The sequence below is a fragment of the Pristis pectinata genome, chromosome 11 (assembly GCF_009764475.1).
Source record: "Pristis pectinata isolate sPriPec2 chromosome 11, sPriPec2.1.pri, whole genome shotgun sequence".
In the NCBI taxonomy this organism is placed as follows: Eukaryota; Metazoa; Chordata; class Chondrichthyes; order Rhinopristiformes; family Pristidae; genus Pristis; species Pristis pectinata.
The window spans coordinates 87,064,226-87,090,341 of NC_067415.1; the positions used below are offsets into that span (position 1 = coordinate 87,064,226).

General features: G+C 46.4%; 1 protein-coding gene across 1 annotated transcript in view; it reads left to right on the plus strand.

The window, feature by feature from the left end:
- Positions 1-26,116, plus strand: part of LOC127576075 (ras GTPase-activating protein 3-like) — a 135,804-nt gene that overhangs the window by 57,577 nt on the left and 52,111 nt on the right. Inside the window, 2 exon segments of the mRNA XM_052026434.1 lie at positions 7,651-7,768; positions 18,868-18,971. Coding sequence (XP_051882394.1) covers positions 7,651-7,768; positions 18,868-18,971 — 222 coding nt within the window.

Consider the following 26,116-nt stretch of genomic DNA (forward strand, 5'->3'; position numbering starts at 1 on the left):
ACCCTCCCTCAGTACCGCCCCTCCCACAGTGTGACCCTCCCTCAATACTGCCCCTCCCATAGTGTGACCCTCCCTCAGTACCGCCCCTCCCACAGTGCGACACTCTCTCAGTACTGCCCCTCAGGACTACGGTGTCAGTTTGGATTTTGTACAGAAATCTCTACAGTGACAATGAAACTGGCACCGTTCTAACTTTCCAACCATCCACAATGGTCAATTGTTGGTGAGAATGTGTCTCCCTCAGACGGTGCAGTGTGATTCTCAGTATTCAGCTGAAAGGCTGTTTACCTGCAACAACTCCTCAGCATTGTTCTGAGGCGTTCAAATTTATTTGATGAAACTAAGCCTTGAAACCAGAGCCTCTTTATTTCAGGGGTAGAGCTCTGGTAATTGAACCAAGCTTTTTAAACAGCTGTGTTAAGTTAACCAGTTTCTCTTTTCAGCAGTGTTATACATACCTCACAGAGACCTGTGGAAACCTGACTGTACGCAAGTAATTGACACGAAGGGGTAGCCTTTCTCTTTTGGCACAATCAGCAGAATTCAGCCAATTGTGCCTACATTTCCCTTTCCCTCTCCCCACAGTACTTTCCTTTCAGAATGTTCTCCATTTAAATCTGCCTCCACTTTGATAGTGCATTCCAGAGCCTGGAGCTACTCTGAGTTAGGAAGGTGCCAGTTTCATTGTCACTGTAGAGATTTCTACACAAAATGTGCTGACACTTTGTAGTCTGAGGGAGTGCTGTACGGTGGGAGGGGTGGTACTGAGGGAGGGTCACACTGTGGGAGGGGTAGTACTGAGAAGGAGCATGCGGGCGCCCTGGCCAAGTTCCGTGCTGGGTGGGCCCCTCGGGATCGCGTGTGTCGTGGACGACACCAATATGATTTTGATATGAAATATTGAGTGTTGCGGTACTGGGTGTAGTGACGTATGTGTGCTTTCACGGGTGTTAGTTTACAGTAATCTCTGAAGTTATGTAGTTGATTAGATGATTCTTTCTGTATTAGATGTATACATTTGTTATTTGTAGTCTTTCGTAGTGCTTTTAACTAATAAATGTTTTATATATTAAAAAAAGGGGCAGTACTGAGCCCCTCTTTGTGTATCTGAGGGGGCTGCTGCTTAAGTTCTGGCTGCACTTCAGCCCGACACTGTTGGTTTACGGTCACCCAGTGCGGCACGGGGCGGGGTGCGCGAAGGATCTCCTGGTGGGTCTTCTGCTGGGCCTGGCCAAGCTGGCCATCCACGGGATGCAGCGACAGGTGGCCGAGGGTTCCGGCCGGTCGGCCTGCCTGTCTGTCTTCCATGCGCGCGCGGGTGTATTTGGAGAGGGAGCATGCGGTCTCCGCAGGCACCCTGGCTGAGTTCTGCGCTCGGTGGGCCCCTCAGGGGATCGCATGTGTCGTGAACGGCACGAACGCAATTCTCATTTGAAGTGTTGGGTGTTGCATTAATGGGTGTAGCGTCGCGTGTGTGTTTTGTTAGTATTAGTTTGCGTTCTCTACTGTAGTATGTCGTTGCTTAGTTTCTTTTCTGTATTAGATGTAGTGTATTGATGCTGTTTGTCCTTTTTGTAGAGCTTTTAGCGAATAAATGTTTATTTATATATATATAAAATGGGGCAGTACTGAGGGAGTGTCACACTGAGGGATGGTCACACTGTGGGAGGGGCGGTACTGGGGGAGGGTCACACTCTGGGAGGGGTGGTACTGAGGGAGGGTCACACTATGGGAGGGGCAGTACTGAGGGAGTGCTACACTGTAAGATGGGCAGTACTGACTGCCGCACAGTCAGAGGAACAGTACTGAGGGAGCACTGCATTGTCAGGGAGGGAATACTGAGGGAATGAAAAACACGATGATGCTGGAGGAACTCAGCAGGCCAGGCAGCATCCGTGGAGAAAAGCAGGCGGTCAACATTTCAGGTCAGGACCCTTCTTCAGGACTGAAGATAGGAAAAGGGGAAGCCCAATATATAGGAGGGAAAAGCAGAGCCGTGTTAAGTGGACAAGAGGGGAGGCGGGGTGGGCACAGGGTGGTGATAGGTAGATGCAGGTAAGAGACAGTGATAGGCAGGTGTGGGGGAGGAGGGGAGAGCAGATCCACCAGGGGATGGGTCAAAGGTAAGGAGGAAAAAGGGGAGTTGAAGAAAGAGAGATAAGATAGGAAAGGGAAGAAAAGAAGAGGCATGGTTGGGGGGGGGGATGGGCAGTGGGGTTCAGGGGATTACTTAACGTGGGAGAATTCAATGTTCATGCTGTCAGTCTACAAGGTTCCAAGGTGGAAAATGAGGTGCTGTTCCTCCAGTTTGCATTTGGAATTCTCCTGACAGTGGAGGAGGCCGAGGACTGACATGTCTGTGATGGAGTGGGAGGGGGAGTTGAAGTGACTGGCAACGAGGAGATGCAGATCGTGATTACGGACAGAGCGCAGGTGTTCTGTGAAACGGTCACCTAGTCTCCATTTGGTTTCACCAATGTAAAAGAGGCCACACTTGGAGCACTGAATGCAGTAGATGATATTAAGGGAGGTGCAGGTAAATCTCTGTCTCACCTGAAAGGACAGTTTGGGTTCCTCGGTGGAGCTGGTGTTGGGGCAGGTGTTATACCTATGACGGGGGCAGTGGAAGGTCCCCGGGATAGGAGCAGGATGGTGGGGAGGGAGGCGTGAACTTGGGAGTCATGGAGAGAGTGGTCCCTGCGAAAGGCAGAAAGGGGTGGGGAGGGGAAGATCTGCTTGGTGGTGGGGTCCCGTTGGAGATGGCAGAAGTGGCGGAGAATGATGTATTGGACATGCAGGCTGGTGGGATGAACTGTGAGGACAAGGGGTACCCTATCCCTGTTGGGTCTGGGAGGGGTGGGGGTGAGAGTGGGGGTGCAGGAAACGGCAGAGATGCGGGTGCGAGCTCTCTCGACCACAGTCAGGGGGAAGCCCTGGGTCGTAAAGAAGTTGGACATCTCGGATGTCCTGGAGTGGAAAGCCTCATCATGGGAGCAGATGCGGCGGAGGCGGGGAAATTGAGAGAAAGGTATAGTGTCCTTGCAAGAGACAGGGTGGGAGGAGCTGCATCTTTACATTGTACTCACAGTGTCACCTAGTTTAGTATCGTCAGCAAACTTAAAAATGTGATATTTGATCCTCCCAGCCAAATTGTTTATACAGCTTGTGAATATCTTTGGCCCAAGCATTGATCCCTGCAGTATCCCACTAGTCATAGCTCTTCCAGTCTATTCACCCTTATCCATGGAATAACTTCCCTAAATCCCTTCTGCATCCTTTACAAAGTCTTCACATCATTCCTAAAATGTGGCAACCAGAACTCGACACAATAGTCCAGTTGTGCCCTAGTCAATGCTCTATGAAGGACCATCTTGACTTCCCTGCTCTGGCACTCTGTGCCTCTATTTATAAAGTCCAAGAGCCTGCATGTTTTTTTTAACTTCTTTCTCAACTTGCTCTGCCACTTTCAACAAACTCCTCACATATACCCCAGATCTCTCTGTTATCATACTTTTAAAATGTAACACCTCATATTTCTCAACATTAAATTTCATCTTCCACTTGTTCTCCCATTTCACCAGTCCCTATCTCGGAATCTAATAGTTCACCATCTCTCTAAGTTTTACCATGCATATTTGAAAATTGTGCCCTTACACCCAAGTCTAAGTTATTAATTTTATGTTAAGACAAGCAGTCCCAGTTCTTGGGGAACTGTACTGTAAGCTTCCTTCCAATCTGAAAAAACAACCCTTTGTAGCAACTCACTGTCCAGGTAAGCGAACCGGCTCGGCAGTCGGGTCGCACGGCGTCAGAGCAGCGAGGCCCAAGATGGCGGCGGGCCTTCGTCTTCCCCGAGCGACGGGGAGAACCCATGCGCGGGAAAGACTTGATGACGTAGCATATACGTCATTGCCGGTTGCATTGGGCGGGAACAGTCTCCCTTAAAAGGCCCGCGCAAGGCGGGAAAATAAACCAGTTCTGTTCTGAAACTCTACAACTCACGTCTTGTGTTCATTTCGCGGTAGCAACCGCTACACCTTCATTATTGTTCACTGTTTCCCGCTACTTCACCGATTTTCTATGCTGCTGCACCCATTATATTCCATGGTCTAAAATCTTGATGACAAGCTTTTTATGTGACACCTTAGCAAATGACGTTTGGAAGTCCTCATATATCTTATCAATTGTGTTTCCCTCATTGTCCCTCTCTGTAACTTCATCAGAAACTTGTACCAAGTTAGTTAGACATGATTTGCCTTTAATAACTCCATGTTATTTCTAATACTGCATCTCTAATCATCCCAAACTTGCCCAACAATAGTGGTGTATGTGCTTATACTGTACCTGATTATTATTCCTAAAACTTTTCCCATCACCAAGGTTTAACTGACTGGTCTCTGGTTACTGGGTTTATCCCTACACCCTCCTTGCAGTTTTCCAGTCTTCAGACACCACCCCTGAATCTATAGGTGTTTGGGAGATTATGGCCAGGGCCTCTGCAGTTTCCTCCCTTGCTTCTCTCAGTGACCTAGAATGCATTACATTTGGACAATTCATCTACATTAAGTATTGCTAGCCTTTCTGGTACCTCCTCTGTATCAACCGTTAATCCATTCAGAATTTTTACTATATTTTCCTTTACTGAGACTCCACCAGCATCTTTTTGGTGAAGGCAGATGTAACGTACTAAGTTAGAACCTTAGCCATGCCCTCTGCCTCCTTGAGTGAAGTGAAGTTGTGCTTCAAGCTCATTTGGCATAATCACAAGTGTGAACTCTTTCAAGGACGGCAGAATCAAGGAGTGTCATGGATCACAATTGTTTCTTTTCCATGCTGTCAAAGATATTTTGAAATGTATTTAAGAGCTAGACTTGTTGCAGTTTGAATAAATGTCTGGGAATCAGGTAGAATTGTTCTTTGGTTAGAGTATGTTGCAGTCATAACAAAACTTTGGTGAGACCGCTCTTGGAGTACTGTGTATAGTTTTGGTTACGCTGTTATAGAAGAGATGTCATTAATCTAGAAAGAGTGCAGAGAAAATTTACAAGAATGATGCCAGGACTCGAGAGCCTGAGTTACAGGGAGAGGTTGGGCAGGCTAGGACTTTATTCCTTGGAATGTAGGAGATTGAGGGGTGATCTTATAGAGATATATAAAATCATGAGGGGCATAGATAGGGTGAACACAAATAGTCATTTTCCCAGGGTAGGGGAACTAAAAACTAGAGGGCATAGGTTTAAGGTGAGAGGTGAAAGATTTAAAAGGGACAACTTCTTCACACAGAGGGTGGTGCATATATGGAGCTGCCAGAGAAAGTAGTTGAGGCAGGTACAATAACAACATTTAAAAGACATTTGGATATGTACATGGATGGGAGGGGTTTAGAGGGATATGGGCCAAAAGCAGGCAAATGGGTCTAGCTTGGTCGGCATGGACCAGTTGGGTCAAAGGGCCTGTTTCCGTGCTATATGACTCTGTGATGCCCCTTTTGTGTTTCTTCCTGATTTTCAACCTCTGAAGGAGACTTTTACACCTTTATAGAACAGATATTATGGGTATCAGAATCAGATTTATTATCTCTGACTTGTATGTCATGAAATTTGTTGCATATAAATAAATAGATAGATAGATAGATAGATAGATAGATAGATAGAAAGATAAACGTATAAATAGATAAAGAATAATGAGGTAGTGTTCATGGGTTCATGGACCATTCAGAAATCTGATGGCGGAGGGGAAGCAGCTGTTTCTGAATCGTTGAGTGTGGGTCTTCTGGCTCCTGTACCTCCTCCCTGATGGTAGTAACGTGAAGAGGGCATGTCCCGGGTGGTGAGGGTCCTTAGTGATGGATGCCGCCTTCTTCGGGCACCACCTCTTGAAGATGTCCTCGATGGTGGGGAGGGTTGTTCCCGTGATGGAGCTGGCTGAGTCTACAGCCCTCTGCGGCCTCTTGCGATCCTGTGTGTTTGAGCCACCAACTGTATTGGGTACAGTTGGAGGCTCAGTTGCTTAATATATTCAAGACCTGGATCGATAGATTTTTTGACATTAAGGGAGTGAAGGGATAGTGGGATAGTACAGCAAAGTGGCTCTGAGATAAAAGATGTGGTCTTATTAAATGACAGAGCAGGCGAAGGGCCGAGTGACCTAATCCTGCTTCTGTTTCTTGTGGTTTTTTTGTAAATTACTAGTTTCTGTGTAGTATCAGATTCATTGTAAATTAAATATTTTTAATGTTTAAAATCTTTGGAAACGTGTAAAAAAAATCTCCGTAATCCATGGATCCTCCTCAGTGGGCTGGAAATGAGCATAATTTGTAGAAGCTTTCAATGATGGTTCATCCGACCTGGGGCAGAGCCAGCTCTGTGGATGTGGCCTGCTGTTAGACCTCAAAAGACTGCAGAAGCTTGATATGCGTTGGGTGTAATCCCCTCTCAGGGTTCTGTGATCACGTTGGTTGTGTGACCAATTTAAGCCCCATTACCAGAGGATACTCTCAGCCATTCCTGAAGTCTGGGGAGTGGGGTTGGGGAGGTATCCGTCCACCTACCACCCATTGTGCCTTTGACTACGTCACTAATTTGTGACAGTTGTAAAAATACATGAAAGTTCCATTCCCCGAGCAAACAGTTAACCACCTGCATGGGGAACATGGATGTAATTTCTTCTCCTATGCAACTTGTGCTCCAGTGGCATACTCCTCTGGAAAACTGGTGGTTCAAGTCCCACTTTGGAGACATAATCTAGGCTGATGCTTGAGTGTAGTAATGAGGAATCTCTTTACCCAGAGTATGGTGAACCTTAGGAATTCTCTACCCAAGAGGGCAATGAAGACTGGGCTGGATCTATTCAGACTCAAGCAGTGTCTTGCCTAAGGTGACACAATGAAACTCACCCCTATCTGCCCTCATAGGTCAACGTAGGGGATCTCTTGTACCATTTACAAAAGGGGAGATCTCCTTGGTTAATTAACCACATCTAGTTGTGTGTGGGAGCTTGATGTGTTCAAATTGGCTCAGTCATCTTCTGCATTATAACAGTGGTTGCACTTATAAACTACTGCACTGGCTGTGAAATGTATTTAGATATCCTGCGGTCATATGCCTTCTTGGCCTTGCCCCTCCCTTTATCTGCAATCTTCTATACTGCATCTCTCTAAGGACCCTGTGCATCTCCAAATCCAGCCTTGGGCTTTTTCCAGATTGTAATTGGATTGCCATTGACAACAATGCGCTGGACTGCTGAGACCTCAGCCCTGGGTTCCCGACTCCATCTCACTCCTTTCTCCTTTTAAGACCTCAAGAAACAATATCCTTGACTTAGCTTTCAATCAATTGTCCAAGACTATCTTTTCGATGTTTTAGTGTTTAAACTTTGTCGGTTAATTGCTTCTTTGTCAGCCCGGAGATGTTTTATACGTTAAACATAAAGTAATAGTAGAAGTTGTTCAATGTAACCCTGAAGAGCTGAGAAAGGCCATCTCCCAGTGTGTGGTAGCAACTGAAGTTAGTTTGTGTTATGAAGCAGACAGAAAACAATAGCAGGAATAAGTATTTGAGCTGGGAATCTCCGCGCAGATTTCTGCAGAGAATGGGCTGCTTTAGTTATGATTTCAATGCCAATTACCTGTCCCTTATTTTTGCCTTGCAGGAGAAGCAAAAAACATGCCTCCCTATCCAGGGCCAAATAAGATGAGGGACTGCTACTGTACAGTCAATCTGGATCAAGAGGAGGTGTTTCGGACCAAAATAGTGGAGAAGTCCTTATGGTATATGTTTTAAATGTTACTGAATTTTAACTTTATCTCAACAGTCTGGCTGTTCTGGAGAAATGAAAATGTTTTAGCCTTTATGTGATCCCTGGCCCACAACAATGGAGTTGACAATTAAGAACACAAGGTAGGTGCAGGCCCCACAAGTCTGCCCCACAAGCCTAACCCACCATTCAATTTGATCGTGGCTGATCTGTGCTGGCCTCAGCTTCTCTTCTGCACCAGTTCGCCATAACCAGGAGAATCTGGTTCTGAAGTGCAGGTCTTCAGTACCACAGCTGCGATCTTGTCTGGTCCCATAGTACAGAGGGAGCACATACTGTCAGAGGAGTACATGAGAACACATGAAAATAGGAGCAGGAGTAGCCGCCAGGCCCTTCAAACCTGCCCCACCATTTAATATGATCATGGCTGATCAGTGCTGGCTTTGGCTCCTCTTCCGTGCCATTTCTCCGTACCCCTTTGTTCCTCGATCCATCAAAAATTTATCCACCTCCACTTTAAATACTTGTAATGATCCAGCTTTCCCCCACCCTCGGGGGCAGAGAATTCCACAGATTCACCACCTGGTGGGAGAAAAAATTACTACTCACTTCAGTTTTAAATGACCAGCCCCTTATCTTGTAGTTACATGCCCTTGTTTGAAACTCCCCCATTAGTGGAAACATCTCAACATCTACCTTGTCAAACTGTCCTTGAATCTTTCATGTTTACACAAGGTTACCCTTCATTCTTCAAAATCCAAGAAACACAGGGTCAAACTGGCCAGGTTCTCTTGATGGGGCCACCCACTCATTCCAGGAGTTATCCAAGTGAACCTCCTTTGGATAGCCTCCAATGCTACTATATCCTTTTTAAGGTAAGGGGACCAAATCTGTGTGTAATATTCCAGGTTTGGCTTCACCAATATTCTGTACAAGTGTAACAAAACCTCCCAATTTCTAAATTCCAAATCCTGTGCAATAGAAGACCAAAATGCCTTTTGCCTTCTTAACCACTTGTTGGATGTGCCTGCTAACTTTTTGTGATTCTTATACTAGAACACCTGGATCCACCTGAACTTCACTCATTTCTAGTCTCTCTCCACTTAGATAATAATCTGCCTTTTGATTCCTCTTACTGAGTGCATGACCTCACACTTCCCCACATTAAACTCCATTTGCAGATTTTCACCCAATTACTCAATGTATCTATATCCCTTTGCAGAACCACAATATCCTCATCATAACATGCCCTTCCACCTATTTCTGTATCGTCATTGTTGAACCTTACGTTTCAATCTCTCCTCCAGGACATTGATGTAAATAGGAAACAATTGAGAGCCAAGAACTGATCCCTGGGGTTCTCCGCTAGTTATATCCTTCTAGACTGAAAATGACCCATTTATTCCAACTCTTGTGTTCAATGTGATGGCCACTGCCCATCCACTGAGCTCAATGGCATTTAGGGATGGACAATAAATGCTAACTTTCGCAGGATGAAACAAATAAGTTTAAGTAACTTGCAGCACATGGGACATTGTGGAATGCAGCATTGTACCTTCTTGGTTGTACCTGATTAATAGATCAAAGGGACTAAATTCATGGATATTGGGACTGAGCCTACTGGGTGTGAACTCCTGTATGGAGCTGATGTGATACTTGGAAATCAGACACTGTGTGCCACTCTATTAGAATGAGTCAGAAATGATGTATCTTTGGGAATCTACATTGGTTCAGAAAAAAGGAAGGAGGGAAGACTTGGATTTCTGTTGCACTTTCGCAACCTCCTAAAGCAGCTTTTAGACCATGAGGTGTAGTGGGAGCCAATTTTCACACAGCAAGATTCCACAAAGAGGAATGCAACAGTGAATAGATAATTGCTTTTCTGAAGAGACATAATTAATTTGCCATAATACTGTTTCTCTTCTAGTAGTATTGTGCATCCTTTCACATCCAGACGGGGCCTCTGCTTAATATCTTAAATGAAAAGTTGTACCTCTGACAGTGTATCACTCTCTTGGTATTGTATTGGGTGTGAGCTCAGGTTTTCTTTGTTCAAATCTCCAGAGTTGGATGTGAAACTAGAACCTTCAACCTTCTGATTCAGAAGTGGTGGTGTAGCCTAGTGAGTCATGGCTTATTCCATTCACAACATTCCTGTCAGTTAACTAATGTCTATTCAAATAGCTTGATTAAATGAAATTATCTCTTAATTAGAGAAATCTGCTTTCTAGAGATGGAGATAATTTTATCTAAATTTGATCTTTGTGGAAATTGCTTTGGTTCAGAAGAACCTCAGAGATTCTATCTTCACGCCTACTGGTTTGGCATGTTCTCTGCTGGCCACATTTGATCGGTGATCAAGATCCTTCAAGAATTGTGCAGATATTTGATATGTAAAAACATATGATAATGTGTTTGAGATTAGCACAGTGTCACGGGGCTGCATAGGCTCGTGTTTAGATGGGAGAATGTGGTTGGTGAAGGAGAAGAATGGGCTTTCCAAGGGAAGCAGATGGTGAGGTGGTAGAAGAGAATGGATTGGGGAGGAGAGTGTGTAGTTTAGTTTTGTAGGCAGTTGCAGATTTTGTAGGCAATTGCATATCTTGCTTTGTACCTAGGAAGAATATAAGAAATGTGACTTGCATTTCTAAAGCATCTTTCACAGTCTTGGGATATCCAAAGCTCTTCATAGCCAACAAAGTAATTTGAAAGTGTAGTCATTGTTGAATTGTAGGAAATATGGTTGCCAATCATGCACAGCATGATCCCACAAACAGCCGTGTGTTATGACTAGACAATTTATTTTAGTGATGTTCAATGAGGGACAAATATTAGCCAAGACAGCAGGGAGAACTCCCTCACAGTGGTGCCTTGGGATCTTCAGTGTTCATCTGAATGGACCACAGTACTGCACTGGAGTGTCATCATAGATTATGGACTTGTCTCTGGACTTGAACCCACAACTTACTGACGTAGAGGTGACAGTGAGCCATGGTACATGGGCAATTGGGTGCTTGTTAGGGACCATATTTATTCACCATGAAACAAACTGCATCCAGAAATGGGTCATTCCCTATCTTCAAAAACAGAGGAGATAAAATGGGAGTGGGTCCCTTTTTCAACTCCCAACCCCAACACAGAGCTTCAGGTAGTGGCAGTGTATATGGGCACTTGGTTTGTACTCCACAGAATGTCCGTCAAGAAAGATGAGCACCTATAAAATCGCCTGAGGTGTGAATCTGACAGACACACTGCCCACGTACTTGATTTCCCCACAGCTTCCAATTCCCAGTCTGTTCTGGGAGATATTAATAGTTTTAACTATAAACATCCGAAATTATTGGGGCTGCTGTTCCATCAAACTTGTCCCCACAGTCAAGACTAGATATTTCCTCCCCATTCTCAGGTAGTTATTTCCTGGATAGTCACAAATAAAAGACGGAAGAATCTACAATTCCTCTCTGCTCAGTACCAGCTCAAAGGATCACGCAGACCAACTGTGTCATCCACAAAGAGACAGATACTGAATTGTTGCCTTTTAGCTGTCCAATGTCCATGACTGGAATTCTCTCCACAAACTCTCCACTTCTCTCTCCTCAAAACTTAACTTTTGACTAAGTATTTGGTCATGTGCCCCAACGTCACCTTATTGTCAAGTCGATTTTATTGTCATGTGCGATTTTATTGCACGGTGAGGTACAGGTACAGTGAAAACCTTGCTTGCAGCAGCATCACACACATGTAGATTCAGACAACACACAGAACATAAATTATACTGACAGTGGAAAAAAAAGACTCTGTAAAACAACACATTAGTGCAGAAAAAAGCACAATCAGAGACAAGTCCATGGTAGCGCAAGAGGTGGTCCGTAGTGTTCTGTTGCTGAGGTAGGGTTAGGGTTGTTCAGGTCGGTTCAAGAACCTGATGGTTGTAGGAAAGTAACTGTTACTGAACCTGATGGTGTTGGACTTAAAGCTTCTGTACCTCCTGCCTGACCGAAGCAGTGAGAAGAGGGCATGACCCAGATGATGGAGATCCTTGATGATAGTTGCTGCCTTCTTGAGGAAGCGCCTCATGCAGATGCTTTCAATCGTGGGGGGGGTGACAAAGTCAGATTTTGTTACCATGATGTGAAGCAGTTTGGGAGAGGTTGCCACGTTAAGGGTCTACACAATTATAGTCATTGGCTTTGACCTTCGTATGATGCAATTTCAGCCCCAGAAAGGAATCAGACCAGCTTTCTTGAAGGCTAAGAGTTCACCTCCACCTTATCTACTGGGAACACATTTTTAGAATCAGAATTCAGAATCAAGTTTATTATCACTGACTTGTATGATGTGAAATGTGCTATTTTGTGGCAGAGTACACTGCAAAGACATAAAAATTACTATAAATTACAAAATAAATAAACAGTACAAAAAAAAGGAATAATGAGGGAGTGTTCATGGGTTCATGGACTGTTCAGAAATCCAGTGGTGGAGGGGAAGAAGCTGTTCTTGAATCGTTGAGTGTGGGTCTTCAGGCTTCTGTACCTCCTCCCCGATGGTAGTAATGAGAAGAGGGCATGTCCCAGATGGTGAAGGTTCTTAGTCATGAACGTTGCCTTCTTGAGGCATCGCCTCTTGAGGATGTCCTCAATGATGGGGAGGGTTGTGCCCATGATGGAGCTGGCTAAATCTGTAACTCTCTGCAGCCTCTTGCAATCCTGTGCATTAGAGCCTCCATACCAGACAGTGATACAACCAGTCAGAATGTTCTCCACTGTACATCTGTAGATATCTGCAAGAGTCTTTGGTGATGTACCAAATCTCCTCAAACTCCTAATGAAGTAGAGCCACTGGGGTGTCTTCTTTGTGATTGCATTAATGTGTTGGGCCCAGGATGGATCCTCTGAGATGTTGACGCCCAGGAACATGAAGCTGCTCACCCTTTCCACTGCTGACCCCTCAATTCCTTGGTCTTGCTGACGTTGAGTGCAAGGTTGTTGTCGCGACACAACTTAACCAGCTGATCTATCTCGCTCCTGTATGCCTCCTCATTTCCATCTGACACTCACTTCTGTTTGGAACTGAAGAGCTGCTATTGCCAGATTGCCGCTATTCCTACACCCAGAATGCTCGAGATTGACTGGTAATTTGGCTGTTGAGTGACCACCACTTCAACAGGTAGGCAGAAGGAGTGAAATATTGTAGCTGAGAGACACAAATAAGCTTTGTTAATCTTCAGCTGATGGAGGCAGGAGCTATCCTGACACCTGTCATCCTCGAAATGGGGGGGGAGGGGAGGACTTGGAAGGTGTCCCACCATTCAGCTTTAAATGGTCACTTCGAGCCAACTTCGTGCATTAAGCAGCTCGGCCCAAGCCTCTGCATTTTTAATTTCCTTGATCACCCATTTGTTGTTCAGCTTCAAATCTTTGCAGTTGAGCATTGGAGGCTTTAATGAATGAAACCAGGGATTTTGCCTGTCACTCTTCCTTCCGAAAAGATATTTCAGAGCCAACGTTTGAACAAGAGTTTCCCTTGACAAACATATAAAGAGGCATTACATCTTCAGCTCCGCCAATTAAATATTCGAGGTTCTTTTTGTTTGTTTTCTATTGGGAACCAAAATGAGATTGTCTCACATTTTTTATCATGCACATAGAACTGGAATCTGTGTGAAGAGCTGCTGAGAGCAGTTTTTATGTGTTGCTGCCGAGGATTGCTGAGAGCTGAACAGTGGTGAAGCAGCCACTGGCTGCAGGCCAGGACTACCAGTCACCACAATATTTCCTCTAAGCTTGTCTCGAAACTCACATCCACTTTATTCCCCTTGAACATCAAGGCTTACAGGGTTAATCGCAAGGTTTATTTGTGCAGATTGGGCTCGTATTCCCTTGAAAGTAGAAGATTAACATAGAACAGTACAGCACAGTCTGGGCTCTTTGGCCCAGGATGTTGTGCTGACCACGATCACAACATCATGATTCAATCTACTCCATGATCAATCTAACCCTTCCCTCCTACACAGCCCATAACCCTCCATTTTTCTTACATCCATGTGCCTATCTAAGAGACTCTTAAATGTCCCTAATGTATCAGCCTCTATCACCACCCCTGGCAGTGCGTTCCAGGCACCCACCACACTCTGTGTACAAAAACCTACTTCTGACATGTCCCCTAAACTTTCCTCCACTCACCTGAAATGGATGTCCTCTGGTATTGACCACTGCCACGCTGGGGAAAAGGTGCTGGCTGTCCACTCTATCTTCGCCTTTTATAATCTTATACACCTCTATCAAGTCGCCTCTCATCCTGCGTCGCTCCAAAGAGCCCCAGCTCATTCAACCTTTCCTCATAAGACATGTTCTCTTATCCAGGCAGCATCCTGGTAAATCTCCTGTGCACCCTCTCTAAAGCTTCACATCCTTCCTATAATGAGGCAACCAGAACTGAACATGATACTCAAAGTGTGGTCTAACCAGAGTTTTATAGAGCTGCAACATTACCTCGCGGCTCTCGAACTCAGTCCCCCAAGTAATGAAGGCCAACACACCATATGCCTTCTGAGCCACCCTATCAACTTGCATGGCAACTTTGAGAGAACCTATGGACTTGGACCCCAAGATCCCTCTGTTCCTCCACACTGCTAAGAACCCTGCCATTAACCTTGTACTCCACATTCGACCTTCTGAACTTCCATCATGGCTGGGAAGATCCCAATGCCAACCAGACTGATGAGGAGGGATGGGATGGGATATGGCAGGGAGGACGAGGGTCAAGAAGAAGGGGCACTTGGGGGGATTGAATCAAAGAAGTTAAGGTGATTGAAAGATTTGATCGGGTAGAGAGAGGGAAACTGTTTATGCTGCAGGTTGCGGGTCTAGACACAGGGCAGAAGCTTAAAACTAGAGCCAGACTTTCAGGGTTAAGTCAGGAAGCTCTTCCTTGGGGCAGTGGGAATCTGGAACTCCCCCAAAAATGTCAAGACAGGGATTGATGGATTTACATTGGGGAATGGGATTGAAGATTATAGACCATCCTGAGTTAATGGTGGAACAGACTCAAGGGGCTGAATGGTCTTCTCCTATCCCAGTGTGCAGTGCTGGATTTGATGGCATGGTCAGTATCCAATCCAAGGGGTGAATATGGGGGTCTGGGGTTGTTGCTCAGGCAAACGTGTGACGTTTGTTTAACTCCTTCACCACGGGTTAAGGCTGGGTGAGAGGGGAGATTTAATTAACCCATTTTTACTTAGCTTCCAGCCTCGAACAGTAACTGGAATAATGAGGGGAGCACTTGTTCTGATAGGGTTCCTGTAGTGCTGGCAGTTCAGGATGCCCTGAAGCAGCATGCACACAGCACATTATTGTGGAAGAGTGGTCAGTGTTCATTAGGCAAATGAGGCAGACTGTGATGCAAAGCAAGATCTAAGCAACAGCGAGGGAGGTGCATGGCCAGCTGGTCTACTTTGATGGGTGGAATTGATTAGTAGGGGAATGTTGACCAATGCATTGGGGAAGCTCTGCGTTCTCGTCATGTCTGGGAAGATCCCAGTGGCAACCAGACTGATGAGGAGGGATGGGATGGGATATGGCAGGGAGAAGGAGGGTCAAGGAGAAGGGGCACTTTGAGAGGTGAGGCAGATAATAGCAGAGCAAGGGAACAGGAGGTGGGTTCAGAGGGGTAGGATATGTTGGGGGGTGAGAGCAGAGTTGGTGCAGGAGAGGAGATGTAAGAGTAGGGCAGGAGCTGATGGTGGGGTGTGGAGTGGGAGGAGATGATGTGGAGTTTCTGCCGATGGTTTATTGTGACCTGATACACTCTGAAGCAACAGCAGTTGTATAAAGATCTTTTAAAATTCTGAAGCAATGTAGGACTTGGGATTTGTTGAATCATTCAAACTCAGCCTGGTCTTTGTGATGAATGCTAATTAATTTGTGTCATATGACATCAAATCAATGCCAGATGGTGAACTGCACAAAAGCTTCATTCTAACAGTCAACCATGGAACAAAAACATTCATCTCCTGCACCCCGTCCCAAAATATTCTACCTACACGCACTCATGAAGGATATGGGACCGGTCTAAATGGTAGAGAGAGAAACTATGGTTTTGAATTTGTTTCCCCATGGAGTCTTCTGAAATACCACCCTGCTCCGTGCAGCTTGCCTGACCTTTGAGCAGAATCGGGGAACTTGACCCCTTTTATTTGAAGGCTGGCTCTTTGTTCAATAAAACTCTACTGTGAGGCTGTGAGGTAGAAGGTTGATATGCTCCAATAAATTTTGTCAGAATTATTATTATTTAATGCAAATATATATGTAAAACAAAAATGAAAAAACTCTCACACTTTTGAAACCATGTTTCTGTCTCAGTCTCCCTAGAAGATGCTAACTAAAATCTAGACCTCTGACTTAACCTTTGGTCATCTGGTCTAATGTTATGTGGTGACCAATGCATTAATGTTCTCTGAGAGGGAAAGTCGGCAGTTCTTATCTGGCCTGGCTGCAGGCACACAAGGATTTGGTTGAGTGTTCCAGCCCTGGCACAGAAGCCCTTCAGTTCAGAGCAATAGGGGACGGGAATAAATGGCAGCATTGTCAGCGATGCCTGTATCTCGGAACTGGATAATCACACTATTATAGACTTGTTCTGCAGAGGAGGAAGTTATCGCGTCCCTCGGGTCTACCCAGCTCTTTAAAATTAGTTGGTGGTATAATGGTTGGGTTACTTCATTTGAATCCAGTAACCTGTGCTATTGATCTGGAGATATGAGTTTAAATTCCACCTGGGTATCGAAGGAAAGTAATGAAATGTCTGTTATTATAAAAGCAGTATCAGCACTGATTATAATAAAAACCCGACCGGTGTACCTTTTTCCTTTAGGGTGGGAAATCTGCTGTCCTTGCCCAGTCTGGCCTGTAACTCTGGTTTTCAGCTACAGTAGAAATCTCTTGCCACACACCCTAAGTTTGGTTACTGACCCTCCTGCCACTGAAAATAATTCTTTTTTCATGCTATCTAAATCCTTCATAATTTTAAACACCACTATTAAAACAGCTCTCATCAAGGACAATGTCAGCTTTGTCAGACTATTCCATCATCGCTGGGACCTTACCAGCCTTCTTCTTAGGCAGTCCCTCGGGACCAAGGGTGACTTACTTCTACTTCAGTTCTCTGGGTCCTGAGGTGATTGATGAGGCTGGTGTGGATCCACAGACTTTGCAGGAGGTGCCTGATGAGCAGGGTGGATGAGTAGTTTATGAGGTGGTGCGCACCTTTGCCATTGATTCTGGGCTTCTGTGTGCTCCAGAGTTGTGGACCTCCAGGTACTCAGTACCATCCTGAGTCAACTTTGAGCAGTCATGGTCCAAGGAAAGTTTGGGAATATCGTTGAAACTTCCCTCTACACCCTCTCTAAGTCCCTTTAATGTTGTGTCCAGCATTTCACGCAGCATTCCAGTTGGTGCGGAATTTGTGTTTACAAAGGTTTAGCACAGCTTCCTGGCTTTCGTACTTTAATCTCTATAAATAGTGCAAGATTCCAGTGTTTTATTAACTGAATTGTTATCCTGTCCTGGCACTTTCAAAGATTTCTGTGCAAGCATTTTAAGTTCTTTCTTCTCATGCAGCTTTTTAATTTTGTACATTTACCTTGCATTGGTGTCTAATAATTAGTCTTAGCAAAATGTATCATTCTCATGCTTCCTCAAGTTGAGATTTCTCAGCCCATGCCACCAGCCTGATTATGGCCTCTTGAAGTTTATTGTAGTCTTTCCCAGAGTTTGTTTTCAACTATTGTGGCATATGCAGCTTTCAAAATTGTACTATGTACTTGCAAGTCCAAGTCAGTTATAAATGTATATCTCTCCAGTCCAATAAATAACACAGGTCTCAGAGCCAGTTCTGTATGTGTGCTGTCACTGTCCCTTTTATTACATTGGCTTAATGCACGGCACTTTATCAAATGCCCTTTGAAGGTTTCATTACATAACATCAGTCCTCTATGTTTCAACAAAGAGCCAAGGCCCACGTTCTGTTGTCCAATATATATTCTTCAACCAGCACCTAAACTCTAATTTTCTGGTAATTGCAATATTTGGGAGCTTATTTGGGCAAATTGGCTGCCTTATGTTCCATAAAACTACACTGCAATGGACTGCGAAGCTTTGGTGCATGCTGAGGCGGTGACAGAGTCTGTGGAAATGCATGACTGCTTCCAGTTGAATGCATTGGAGGGGAGGTAGTGCAGGGCTGAATGGCCTTTTCTGACCCCCCACCTCCCATGTGTTGCCAATTCCACTGTACATTTTGTCTCCACCATCCTGAAGCCTACAGCTTGTTAGTTAAGCAACAAAGGCACTGAGCAAGTAGTGGACATCTGGGAGTAATTCTGGAGTTTGAAGCATCAAACAGCGCAGGTCTTGCAGACTCCTGAAGCTGAGATTAATTGCCTTGCAGCTGGTTCCAGCTGTTGTCCATTCAAACTAAAAGTGTTCCATCAAGTGGCTGTTTCAAATTCATTTCTATATCCTTTGCAGTCTTATAATTCTGTTCATGTTATCCTTTGCTGTTTGACCACTCCAGACAGATTATCTTTTGTAATCCCATCACTCTGGTCAGATTACCCTTTGCATTCCTATCACTCCACATTCGGTTATCCTCCTGCTCTTCCTCTTTGCATTTATTCTCACTCAAGGGAATGAATGCCACTTATTGTCTATTTGTTGCCCTGACTGTAATACAGCAGGCACCTTTGGTGGGTGGTTCCTTGTTGTGGGGTTGGTGTCGTGGATTGGCCCAGACTGGGTCAGGTTGGCAGGCTTTCTGTCCAATAGAATTTAGTGGATCAGCAGGACTTTACAGCCATCCAACAGCCTGATCACTTTCACCAACGACTTGTATTTAATTTTTAAATTGAATTCTAAATCTCCAACTGCTGTGGAATTTGACCTCTGAGTTATCAGTGAGCATCTTCACTGCACCACCTTAACAATAACCTGTTGACTGCATACAAACTGAAGGTTTACTAAGGTTGTCTGTTCAAAAAAGAAAACTAGCTAATTTTTGTTAAAAATTCGATAGCTGAAAGTAAATAAACTAACAAAGACTAATATCTCATTTCAGCCCTTTTTATGGTGAAGATTTCTATTGTGAAATTCCAAGAACCTTTCGCTACCTATCGTTTTATATTTTTGATAGAGATGTCTTTCGGAGAGATTCAATTATTGGTAAGTGGATTCTTTCCTGAACAGTTATTTTGCCTTTGGTCTTCCGTTAGTGGCACGCTGATGAGTGCCTGGCATCTCCTCAAATGAACTATACCTTTGCATTTCTTATACTCATTTAAGGGTAAAGGCAGTATAGTCTACAGATTGACATGTCTGCAGAAACCATAAAACAGAATGCTGGTCAGTTGTTGGCACCAGCACTCTGCATCATTATACCTGAGTGTGTTATACAGGTGAGTGATATATTCCAGACTGGGAGAGCGTTATTTAAATAATTTAGATCACTGTAGACACAGCAATGAGAGGGGTAAAGATTATATGAACTCCTATTGATATTGACTGCAACTGCCAGCAACAAAGAAGGAAAGAGCAATCTGGTAGGGCAGAAAAAGTGGGCACTTTTCTGTCAGAGGACAATCTGACTATCAGCCACACGAGAGAGTGTTGAAGTGAGTGGCCTTGGTCCAGTCAGGGACCAGGCTGAGTGCCCATTGAATTGGCAGCTACAGTCTGCAATATACAGCACCTATTATGAACGGAAGAAAAGTGACCCAAGCTTCGATGCTTCTGGCATCTAATTCTTGAATTTTTTCTATAACTCCCTTTGGTTGGAAGCTTGTGTTATATGATCTTCAGCAGACTGTATCTTTAGGTAACTGTTGATGCTCACCAGAGAGCTGTGCTTCAATTGTGCTGTGAGAAGGTGGGGAGTTCAAGCCCTTCCCAGAGACTTGAGTGCAAACTTTAGTCTGATGTTGTGGCACAGCACTGCGGGAGGAGCAGCACTGAGGGAGTGTCACACTGTGGGAGGAGTGGTACTGAGGGAGGGTCACACTGCGGGAGGAGCAGCACTGAACGGCGGGCAGCCGAGGGTTCCGGCAGGTCGGCCTGCCTGCCCGTCTTCCGCGCTTACGTGCGCGCGGGGGTGTCGTTGGAACGGGAGCACGCGGTCTCCTCGGGCGCCCTGGCCGAGTTCCACGCTCGGTGGGCCCCTCGGGATCGCGTGTGTGGTGGACGAGACGGACGCGATTCTGGTGTGAAGTGTCATGCGTTTTGCGGTTGCGGGTGTAGTGTTGCACGGGTATTGGTTTCGGCCGGGTTGTTTCTTTCTGTACTCGATGCAGCGTGTTTGCTGTTGGTTGTTTTGTAGTGTTTTTTAACGAATAAACGTTTTGTACAAAAAAAAGGAGCAGCACTGAAGGAATGTCACACTGTGGGAGGAGCGGTACTGAGGGAGGGTCACACTGTGGGAGGGGCAGTACTGAGAGAGGGTCACACTGTGGGAGGGGTGGTACTGAGCAAGTGTCACACTGGGAGGGGCAGTACTGTGGGAGTGTCACACTGCGGGAGTGTCACACTGCGGGAGGGGCAGTACTGAGGGGCTGCTGCTCAAATTCTGGCTGCACTTCAGCCCAATGCTGTTAGTCTACGGGCACCCGGTGCGGCGCGGGCAGGGGTGCGCGGCAGATCTCCTGGTGGGTCTCCTGCTGGGCCTGGTCAAGCTGGCCATCCACGGGACGCGGCGGTGGGCGGCTGAGGGTTCTGGCAGGTCGGCCTGCCTGGCCGTCTTCTGCGCTTATGTGCGCGCGCGGGTGTCATTGGAAAGGGAGCACGCAGTCTCCTCGGGCGCCCTGGCCGAGTTCCGCGCTCGGTGGGCCCCTCAGGGGATCGCGTGTGTGGTGGACGAGACGGATGTGATTCTGGTGTGAAGTATCATGCGTTTTGCGGTTGAAGGCGTAGTGTTGCGCGGGTATTGGTTTCGGCTGGGTTGTTTCTTTCTGTACTCAATGTAGCGTGTTTGCTGTTGGTTGTTTTTGTAGTGTTTTTTTTTAAACAAATAAACGTTTTGTACAAAAAAAAAGGGGCAGTACTGAGGGGCTGCTGCTCAAGTTCTGGCTGCACTTCAGCCCGATGCTGTTGGTCTACGGGCACCCAGTGCAGCGCGGGGAGGGGTGCGCAGCGGATCTCCTGGTGGGTCTCCTGCTGGGCCTGGCCAAGCTGGCCATCCACAGGACGCGGCGGTGGGCGGCCGAGGGTTCCAGCAGGTCGGCCTGCCTAGCCGTCTTCCGCGCTTACGTGCACGCGCGGGTGTCGTTGGAACAGGGGCACGCGGTCTCCTCGGGCACCCTGGCCGAGCTCCGCGCTCGGTGGGCCCCTCTGGGGATCGCATGTGTCATGGACGAGACAGATGCGATTTTGGTATGAAGTGTTGTGTGTTGCGATAGTGGGCGTGGTGTTGTGCGGGTTTTGCTTTTGGCCGGGTTGTTTCTTTCTGTACGAGGTGTAGCGTATTTGCTGTTGGTTGTTTTTTGTAGTGTTTTTAACGAATAAACGTTTTGTAAAAAAAAAGGAGCAGTACTGAGGGAGGGTCACACTGCGGGAGGGGTAGTACTGAGGGGCTGCTGCTCAAGTTCTGGCTGCACTTCAGCCCGACGCTGTTGGTCTACGGGCACCCAGTGCGGCGCGGGGCAGGACGCGCGGAGGATCTCCTGGTGGGTCTTCTGCTGGGCCTGGCCAAGCTGGCCATCCACAGGATGCGGCGGTGGGCGGCTGAGGGTACTGGCCAGTCGGCCTGCCTGCCCATCTTCCACGCTTACGTGCGCGCAGGGCGTCTTTGGAATGGGAGCACGCGGTCTCCGCGGGCACCCTGGCCAAGTTCCGCGCTCGGTGGGCCCCTCGGGATCGCATGTGTAGTGGATGACGCCAATGTGATTTTGATATAAAGTATTGAATGTTGCGGTAGCGGGCATAGTGTTGCGCGGGTGTTAGTTTTGCCTAGTTTTTTTCTGTATTTGATGTGCTGTGTTTGATGTAGTGCTTTTAGTGAATAAACGTTTTGTAAAAAAAAAAGAGGCAGTGCTGAGGGAGCGTCACGCTGTGGTAGGGGTAGTACTGAGGGAGCGTCACGCTGTGGTAGGGGTAGTACTGAGGGAGGGTCACACTGTGTGAGGGGCAGTATTAAGGGAGTGTCACACTGTGTGAGGGGCAGTGCTGTGGGAGGGTCACACTGTGGGAGGGGCAGTACTGAGGGAGGGTCACACTGTGTGAGGGGCAGTATTAAGGGAGTGTCACACTGTGTGAGGGGCAGTGCTGTGGGAGGGTCACACTGTGGGAGGGGCAGTACTGAGGGAGGGTCACACTGTGGAAGGGGTGGTACTGAGGGAGTGTCACTGTGGGAGCGGCAGTAGTGAGGGAATACCTCACTGTGGGAGGGGCAGTACTGAGGGAGGGCCACACTGTGGAAGGGGTGGTACTGAGGGAGTGTCACTGTGGGAGCGGCAGTAGTGAGGGAATACCTCACTGTGGGAGGGGCAGTACTGAGGGAGGGCCACACTGTGGGAGGGGTGGTACTGAGGGAGTGTCACTGTGGGAGGGGCAGTAGTGAGGGAGGGTCACTGTGGGAGGAGCAGTAGTGAGGGAATACCTCACTGTGGGAGGGGCAGTAGTGAGGGAGGGTCACTGTGGGAGGAGCAGTAGTGAGGGAATACTGCACTGTGGGAGGGCAGCACCAAGGGAACTATTTTTGTTATTTTGGGGAGATATGGACTTTGTTCACGTTTATTGCCCATCCCTAATCACCCTTGAGAAAGTGGTTTCTTGATCCACTGCTGCCCTCCGCTAATAGTGCTCCCATGTTCCTGTTGGAAAGAGAATTGCACAATATAGACCCAACAATAATGAAGATGATGTATTTCCAAATCTGGCTGGTGTGCGGCTTGGAGGGGAAGCTGAAGTGGTGATGTTCCATGCTCCTGCCTGTCCTCCTTGGTGGTAGAGGTTGAGGGTTTGGGAGGTGCTGTGGGTATAGCCTGGATGAATTACTGCAGTGCACTCTGCAGCCAATGCACTGATAGTGGAGGAGGAAGTGAATGTTCCGGTTGGTTGGTGGGTTGCAAACCAAGTGTGTGCTTTGTCCTGGGTGGTGCTGAGCTTGTTGAGAGTTGGAACTGCACCCACCCAGGCAGTGGAAAATTTTCCATCACACTCATGATATGTGCCTTGTAGATGGAGGATCCTGCTGAATCTCCTTTGGGGACTGCCTCCAATATTACTACATTTTTTCAGGTAAGAGAAGCAAAACTATACACAATATTGTATAATTGCCTGTACAACACCCTGTACAATTGCAATAAAACCACTATTTTTAAACTCCAGCCCCTTTTCAACAAAGGCCAAAATACCATTTGCCTTGTTGGAGGTGCCTACTACCTTTTTGTGATTCGTGCATTTGAACACCTAGATCCCTCTGTACATCACTCATTTGCAGTCTCTCTCTATTTAGATAATTGCCTTTTGGTTCCTCTTTCCGAAGTACATGACCTCACACTTCCCCACATTAAACTCCATTTGCCAGCCTTTCGCCCATTCACTCAATCTATATTCTGTTGCCAAATCACAGAATCCTTATCACAACATGGCCTTCCACCTATTTTTGTATCATTGGCAAATTTGTAAACCTTGCATACTGTTCCTTTCTCCAGGTCATTAAACAAAAATAGTAAACAATTGTGGGCCAAGACCGATCCCTGTGGTACTCCACGAGTTACTTCCTTCTAGTCTGAAAAGAACTCATTTATTCCACTGTTTACTATGGGACAGCCAGTGTTCAATCCACTTCCTCTGATACCATTGGCTTTCAATTTATTCACTAGCCTCTTATGTGGCACATTATCAAATGCCTTATGGAAATCTAAATACTCTAAAGGGTCCCCATTACCACCTCTCACTGTTATATCCACAAAGAATTCGAGCACATTTGTCAAATATGATTTACCTTTCATAAAACCGTATTGACGAGGTTTAATAATATTCAACTTTCTGAAATGATTCGCTATTTCCTCTTTAGTTATTGATTCCAGCATCTTGTCAAAAATAAATGTTAAGCTAACTGGTCTGTAGTTCCCTGCCTTCTGCCTTTCTCCTTTTTTGAACAAGGGAGTCACATTGGCTGTTTTCCAAATCACCTCCTGCCTCCCAGAGTTTAGTGAGTAATGAAAAATTTCATCCAATGGGTCCACTATCTCTGCAGCACTGAGGGAATGTTGCACTGTGGGAGGGGCAGTGCTGAGGGAGGGTCACACTGTGGGAGACACGGTACTGAGTGCGCTCTCCTGTTGAACTGGAGATGTGATTGTATAATTCCAAAGGTGCAGTTATGGAGAATGTTTGGGCAGTGGACGAGTGTGGGTTTCATCTGGAGCAGTGGGCTGGAGCAGTTTTCTTCTTGGAAGGACTCTGTTTTGCCAGGTGTTGGGAGTCTGTGTTCCGGGCGCTGTGGGAGGGACGGCGCTGGTGTTTCATCACACAGACTGGCTGCTTATCTGGAGAAGACTCTCACTTCTTCTTTCTCTGCACTGCTCCTTTACGGGACTAATTACTGGTGTGCCCTGCTGGGTGTGTCGCTGTTTATCGCACCAACAGTGTTTTGTGATTACTGACTGCGTAGTGCCTTGTCATGGCGGCTGTAAAGGCTCTAAGATGGCGGAGCCTCGGTCCTACACAGCAGTTACAGCTCCTGGAGGCATGGCTCCTGCGCAGTCGTCACCTTTCAGTCCGTTGTCTTTGTAAAATGCTGTGCGCAGTTCTGTGCCTCCATCTGTGCCTCTGTCAGTCGGTCTGGACGGTGGTTTCCAGGCCATGTCCGAGACTGTGGGGGGTGGGGGGTGGGGGCGGGGCGAGTATTGTTGTGTTTACCTAGATGTTCGGTAATACTGTGTTCTTTTTGTGGTCTGCGCTGGAATTTAATTTGTAGTGCGTGTGTAGTATGTAATATAGCCGTACTATTTGTTGATTAACAACTGTGCCTCCATCAGTCGGTCTGGACGGTGGGTTACAGGCCATGTCCGTGACTGTGGGTGGGCGAGGCGAGTGTTGTTGCGTTGCCTGGATGTTCGGTAGAATTGTGTTCTTTTTGTTGTCTGTGATGGTAGTTGATTTGTACTGCATGTGAACTATGTAATAAAGATGTACTGTTTGTTTAAAAAAAGGGGCGGTACTGAGGGAGGGTCACACTGTGGGAGGGGTAGTACTGAGGGAGTACCGACTGTCAGTGGGGCAATACTGAAGGAGTGTCACATCGCCAGTGGAGCAGTAGTGAAGGAGTGCCATACTGTTGGCGGGCAGGACTGAGGGCTGGGTGGCAGGCACTGGAAAGGAGATTGTGGGAGGAAATTCGCAGCATGTGTCCAGTGAAAGTCTGAGGATCACCCCTTTCCAGCCGTTCTTTATGGCTTCTCATTCAGCATTCCTCATCTGTCTGCTGGTACCATTGTGGTAATTCAGAGCAGTACATCTGACAACGGTTTGAGTTACAGATTAAACAATACACAAAATATTTGCAGCATTGAAGGGTGTTGGAGCTGACTGTACTCAGAGCCCCCACCTGACTTATGGTTACAATACACAAAATATTTGCAGCATTGAAGGGTGTTGGAGCTGACTGTACTCAGAGCCCCCACCTGACTGATGGTTTGTGTTCTATCTCCCATTACTCTAGGGAGTACAGATGCTTTTTCCACTCTTTCAACAGCGGGGAAGCTTCACTATGTTTTGAAACAATCCACAGAATGATTAAAGTTGGCTGTTTTGCAGATTTTAAAAGCCTTGGATTTAAAGCACAAAAGTAGAAAGATCTGAACAGTCCAAAGACACGGACTCCAACAATGGTTACCACATGAAGTCAGCTCCCTGGGCTTGTGAGATTAAACAACAGCTATTGCCTTCACAGGCTGTCAGCTCAGCTTCCCTCAGACAGTGTTACAACTGTCCGTATAGTTCAGTGGATCACAAGAAGTGTGAGCAGAAACTCACCTGCACATTTCAGCAAGCCTTCATTCCCCCTCCTCTCTCCCTTCCAAACTCCAGCACATTCATCTCTGAGAGATTAACCTTCAGTTCCAGGTAACTACCTGGAGATTTGGTTAGCCTGGAACACCCATGACGTTGTGGTGTTACAACCCAGCATGTGAATCTGGGTCACAGCAGGTTGCAAGTTGACCCCTTGCATTGTGTGTGTTTCCCCAGGTGCTCCAGTTTCCACCCACACCCCAAAAACTTTCTGGGTGTTAATAGTATTGGTGAGAGGAGAATCAGGGAGCAGTTAACTGGCACGTGTGTGAAAATAGGTTTCAGGAAACAAGTGGAGG